At 69.3% G+C, this 5707-nt stretch overlaps 1 protein-coding gene across 1 annotated transcript; it reads right to left on the bottom strand.

Annotated features, from left to right (window-relative positions):
- Positions 1–3154: 3154 nt before the first annotated feature.
- Positions 3155–3742, bottom strand: LMXM_08_0750 (putative amastin-like protein; the record flags this gene model as incomplete). Its single annotated transcript, XM_003872585.1, has 1 exon — positions 3155–3742. The coding sequence occupies one exon, from the start codon at positions 3740–3742 to the stop codon at positions 3155–3157; it is 588 nt and encodes a 195-aa protein (XP_003872634.1).
- Positions 3743–5707: the final 1965 nt, after the last annotated feature.

Below are 5707 nucleotides of genomic sequence, written 5' to 3'. Positions count from 1 at the left end.
GACTCCGCCCGTGCACCGCGCACACACCGCGCGAGTCCGCCGCATCGCCCCCGTGCATGCACGCCTGCCATCCCAGCACAGGCAGCCGAGCCTCCGCAGCCGGCGAGCGTCCTCCCGCAGCAAGTGCTCGGCAACACACCCGCACTCGCACGCACCTCGCGGGCCCCACGTCGCAGTGCGTCACCGCGCCGTGGCGTGTGCATCCGACGGCTCACCGTCAACGCACGCAGGCAGAGCCACGGCAGCGATGCGACGTTACTAGGAGGCGACGCCACCACCAGCGCGCCAGCCGCGCGGGCAATCCGGAAAGCAGCACACCGCACCGCATGCGGCAGCATCACATGCACCGGCAGCAGCGCCACCTGTGCCGCCCACCGCGCACACACAGATGTCGGCGGTGCCTCTCCCCGCATCCCGCCTGCCCAGTCCACCGGAGCGCGTACCGCTGCCGGCCCATGGGTGTATCCCCGTTTTGGTGTGCGGGGGGTCGCGCTCACCCCGGCGGTGTCGCTCCCCATCCTCGTGCCTCGCCATGAAGCACGCATGAGACAAGCGCCAAGGCGCAGCAGAGAAGAGAGGGGCAGACGAGGAGCGAGCGCACATGGAGGCGGCGTCGCCGCGAGGCACACACACGCACGCACATAGCACAGCCGCGCCGCTGGCAGCAGCAAGGTGCTCGCCGCACCCCCTACCCCTCCCCTCGCAGAAGGGGGGCGAGCCCAGTGCCGGCGCGCACGCCGTCGGCGTCGCCGAGCGGACGTCACGAGAGCGCGAGTGCGAGAGAGGCATAACGAACAGAGCCGCGCGCGGGGGACGTAGCACAGAAGGAAAGACAAAGCGAGAAAAAAGGGGGCGAGAGGCACGCGCTCCGCCGTCCCGGGCCGACGCAAACGCGAGCCGTCTCGGCGAGACGAAAGCGTCACACCCCGTCACGGCCCGGCGCGCGTGCTCCGCCCCTCTCGTTTGGAGGGTTGGCGGTCTGCGGTTGGCGTGGCTGCCGGACGCACAGCGGCACTTGCCGGCGCCACACCACACCGACACGTCCACAAACACACGAGCTCAAGCACAGCGCACCCGCCTCCGTTGCACCACGGCTGCATCCCGGTCGCCATGGACGCACCGCCTCCCGCGCATCCGGGGCATGCGCCTCACCGGCACATCCTGTGCGTGCTCGTCCCCTCCTCGCGTGCGTGCGGCGCTAGCAGCGCAAGGCGGAGACAAGGGTGCACGGCATGCCTCCGTCCACGCGGGGCGCGACCACGGTCCGGCTCGAGGGCGGAAGCGGCGACGTCAGTCGCGTGGGTAACAGGGGGTGGCCTAGGTGCATCCCGGGCGAGCACAGAGAGCAGGTTGGCCAGCCGCAGGACAGGGCCTTTTGAGGCCCTGTGCTCTGCCGGCAGATGCCATGCCTCCCCCTCACACGCCTCAAGCCGCGGCATGCCGTAATGCGGTGTAGATACTCTCCACACCGGCGTCGGGAGGACTCGGTGGTGTGACGAGGCACCCAAACAAACAACGCAGAGGAAGATACGACACAGGAAAGGTAAACAGAAAATAAAGACTCAGCAAGCAAATAAGTGGACACGCACACGCACGCACGCACGCACGCGGACGCAGGCAGACAGTCGAACACCGAACACGTCCTTCACCTGCGGAGGGCAGAGAGAGAGGAGAGCGCGGAGCGGCGGGTGCGGCCACGATAACGGGAAAAGATAAGGAAACAAAAGCAACAAAACTATGTGGCGCAGGGAGTGCGCGCGACGGCTTCACAGCGTCGTGGTGCCGCCATCCTCGCCCTCTGAGTCCGAGCGCCGCGGGGAGCCGTCGCAGCAGGGCAGGGGCGCCATGGTGGCGGCATCCACTGAACAAGGAGGTGGACGACTACAGGGGCGCGGGCACACGCACACACGCGCACGCCGTGCGGCACAGTAGCCCGTCGAGGGGATGGCACGCGTCGACGCGAAACCGGAAACAAGCGAGAGACGGAGAGGAGCGCAGCGCGGGGTCGTCAGCACGGCTCCAGAGAGCAGCAAGGCGCAAGCGCCACATGCACATGCCCGACGTCACGTCGCCTCCGCAGCCGCATCGGAGCCGCCTCCACCTTCCTACACGCCTCGCCGGCCCCGCACTCCCCTGCACGCCGGGGGTGCCCTCCTGTGCACCAGCGGGTGCTTACGCGTGCGAGCACACGTAGGGCGTGCATGAAGAGCGAAGAAGAGCAAGACTGCCATCGCCCCCCTCTGGCGTTGCGTGTGCACCGGTGTGTCGCCTGCACCCGCCACCACCACACCAGCGCACCCCGTCTCCCCTCGAGCAGTCCGTGCGGTGTGCGCCAGGGGGTGAGGCAGACACGCGAGGGCGGAGGCAACGGCGGACGTGAGAGAGACACCACCGAGACGCGGTGCGGCGCTGCGCCTCCCGCCGCTCTCTCAAGCGCGTCCGTCTCCCCCCCTGCCCTCCGCACTCCCTCGCCGCCCTCGCCGCCACGCTCCGTCGCATTCCCGCGGTCACCGTCCGACCCTGGCGGCGGCCGTGCCATGCCCTCGCTGCCCCTCTCGCGCTCTCGGCTCACAAAGGGACGTCGGGCGGGCGTGCCTGAGGGCAGGGTCGTCGGTGCGCCCGTCCCCGCTAACGGTGCGTCGCCCACTGCAGAGCGCACGGCGCCGTGCAGCGCAGCACAGGCAAAAGCGGACGGAGCGGCGGGCACGGCGCAGAGGACACGCGCAGGAGAGGACGAGGACGGCCACGCAGAAACCGTCATCACGCCAGCACGCGCCCCACGCGCACTCGACAGCGAAGCCACATCGACACTCGACAGGGAGCCCGCACGCACCGACAGCCGCGCAGCACCATGCAAACGGGGAAGCCGACGCCGCAGCGCAGAAACCGAGAGGGGCTCATCACGACGTGCGTGCCAGGGTGCGCGTGCGCGGCGGCACCGCATCGCCAACGCGTCACCCGCGCCGCGCACGCACGCACGAGGCGGCGGCGAGAGAGAGGGTGCCGGCGAAAGGCCGAGGCCAGCGTCCGCAGCCTCCGCGCCCTCCGTCTGTCCCGACGGGATCAGCTCACCCGGCCACTCCACCACGACGCCTCGGTGGAGCTGCCGCGCGGATGTCACGTTCGACCGTCCGTTCCTGTCGCACTCTCCCTCCTACTGCTCCGCTGCCTTTGTCACCGCCGCATGCTCTTCCGCCTCCTTACCGGATTGCCCGAGTTGCCACGGGAGCATCAGGAAGATGATGTTGAGGATATCCAGCACCCAGGCAAACACAAAGAGGCCGAAGCCAGTGCCAAAATTGTAGGCTAAACTCAGCGGTTGGCATTTGGGTTCCTGGATTCGGTAGGTCATCACCATGAGCGCCCAGACAACACCAGCGGTGACAGCGCCGACGATGTTCAGCGCCAGGCAGAGCCAGCGGAAGAGAGCGCAGCAGTACAGCAAAAGGAAGCCGAAGAGGAACGCAAAGCCGTACACGAAGACGGAGATGATAGCGAACACCTGAGCAAGCCGGAAGTTGTCCCGGACGCGCGGGCAATCCCCCCACCCGACGTCCAAGGGGAGGGTAATCTTGGGCTTTCGGCAATCGTCCTTTGCACCCCACAACGTGACGCAGAATCTGTGGCCAACGATTAACTCCGGTTTGATGTAAAACATATCGACTCCCGTGCCGATCATCACGAACACGAACGCGATGAGCTGGAGCACCACGTAGACGATGACGCCGAGCTTCACCGCCATTTTCGAGACCGCACAACGCAGAGCTGAGAGAGGCGAGGCGGAGGCACACAGCACAAAGGGCGAGGCGCAGGGTCTGGGTGTCGAGACGGCGCAACAGTGCGGGCGAGGAGGGCGCGGGGGTGCAGGCCGGAGACAGCGAGGGAGAGCCTTGACAGCACGTTCATGTGCGCGTTGCCGGTGTGCGGTGGGTGGTGCGCGCGTGTTGTGAGAGGGCGCACACGGATGGGCGCCGCGGGCACGGGTGCACAGGGCGACGAGAGAGAGGAGGGGACAGAGACACAGAGAGTGGGGAGGCAGGGGGAGGTCACAGGCAGCGGAGACTGCCAGGCGTGCGCAGCGGGGGCGGATGCGCCGTTGGCTGGCATGCGCACAGACAAAAAGCACCAGGAGAGGAGGCCGGCGCATGTGCCGCGCGCCGCACAGCGAGGACGAGGGGGAGAGAGTGCAACGACACGCAGGCGCACAGCACACCGCCCGGTGCCTCCGGCTGCGTCCTTCTCGCTTCCGCGTCGCCAAACGAGCGCCTGCGCGGCCACGATGGAGACCCGTGCGCAGGCGAGCCGGGCCGCCACGGCGTGCGGGCGGGCGGCATGCAGCACCGCCACCACGCACCGTCGCACCCGAGCACCGGCCCGCACAGCAGAACACACACCGACCACAGCAGCGCCGGGGGAGACACCAGCACACAAGCACACAGCCCCTGTCGCGGCACACAGCAGGCAGGGGCACGGCGGCTGCGCAGACGGGCCCAACACGCACAGACACCGCACCGCAGCAGCCCCGCACCACACCACAGACAGACGTCACCAGCGAGCAGGGGGTGTGAGACGCAGCCACACCGTGTGCGCGCGATGCGCCGACGAAGGCGCCGGTGCCAGTCGCAGCACGCGAGGGGGCCCTGCATCCGTGCACACGCCCCTCCGCCCAGACACACACGCGCTCGCACACACACACCACCCGCGCTCACCCATCACATCCTCACTTCACAGCGCGCCTACAGCCAGCACCACCGGGAGGCGCAGCGCACAGGCCTGCCGCCGAGCACCCACGCACACCCTGCGCGATCGCCCAGCGCCATGTCCCGCAGCGCCGCACAGCCCTCAGCAGCTTCGCAGCCGTGCGCCTTCCCGCACAGACACCGCGCCCGTCACAGGCGGCAAGCAGCTCATCCAAGCCGCCTCCGCCACGGCACACCGCCTCCACAAACACCTCCCCGCAGAGAGCCTCCACGGAATCCATGAGGTGCCCCTACGCCGGCGAGAGCCGCTCCAGTCGCCGCCCGGTCAGCAGGTCCGCGTAGAGGTCCAGAGCAGGGGCAGCAGCGTGTGCGCCACGGCCAGCGGCACCGGCCGCAGCACCGCCACGGTGTCGCACCTGCGGCATCCGCGCAGCCACGCGTGTCCGGCTCACGCCCATCGACAGGCGATCCGCCGCGTTCCCGGCCGACCACTGCAGCGCCACCGTCGTTGCTGGCACCGCTGCCGCACCCGCTCCTTCCACCGACCACCTCGCAGCCGTCCCCAGCCAGCTGCCGCACGGAAGGGCCCTCCAGGCCACGGGCGCACTCCCCCACACCCGCACACCCTCCCGCGGCACCACGACCATTCACCCACCCGCAATCCGCGCACCGCCGCACAGCGGAGGAGGGGCCCCCTCCGCACCGGCAACACAACAGCCGCATACGGCGCACACCGCTCCGGCACGCCCCCTACAGCGTGCGAGAGGGGTCGCGGAACGGAGGGCGACCAGTGGGGCCCGGCATCACCGGCTGCAGCGCATACAAGCCCGTCCGCAGGCACCGGCACACTCGCCCGCAGGCCCGCAGCGGAGAGGACGAGGCAGCCAGGAGACGGCGGGCGCGCCAGTGCCCCGTCAGCATCCACTCACCAACGCGCACGCACGCACCACAGCACACAAACACACACGCATGCGCACGCGTCAGCGACTCCGCCCGTGCACCGCGCA

This window comes from Leishmania mexicana, chromosome 8 (genome assembly GCF_000234665.1).
Source record: "Leishmania mexicana MHOM/GT/2001/U1103 complete genome, chromosome 8".
Lineage (NCBI taxonomy): Eukaryota > Euglenozoa > Kinetoplastea > Trypanosomatida > Trypanosomatidae > Leishmania > Leishmania mexicana.
This window is presented reverse-complemented; position numbering and strand designations above follow the sequence as displayed.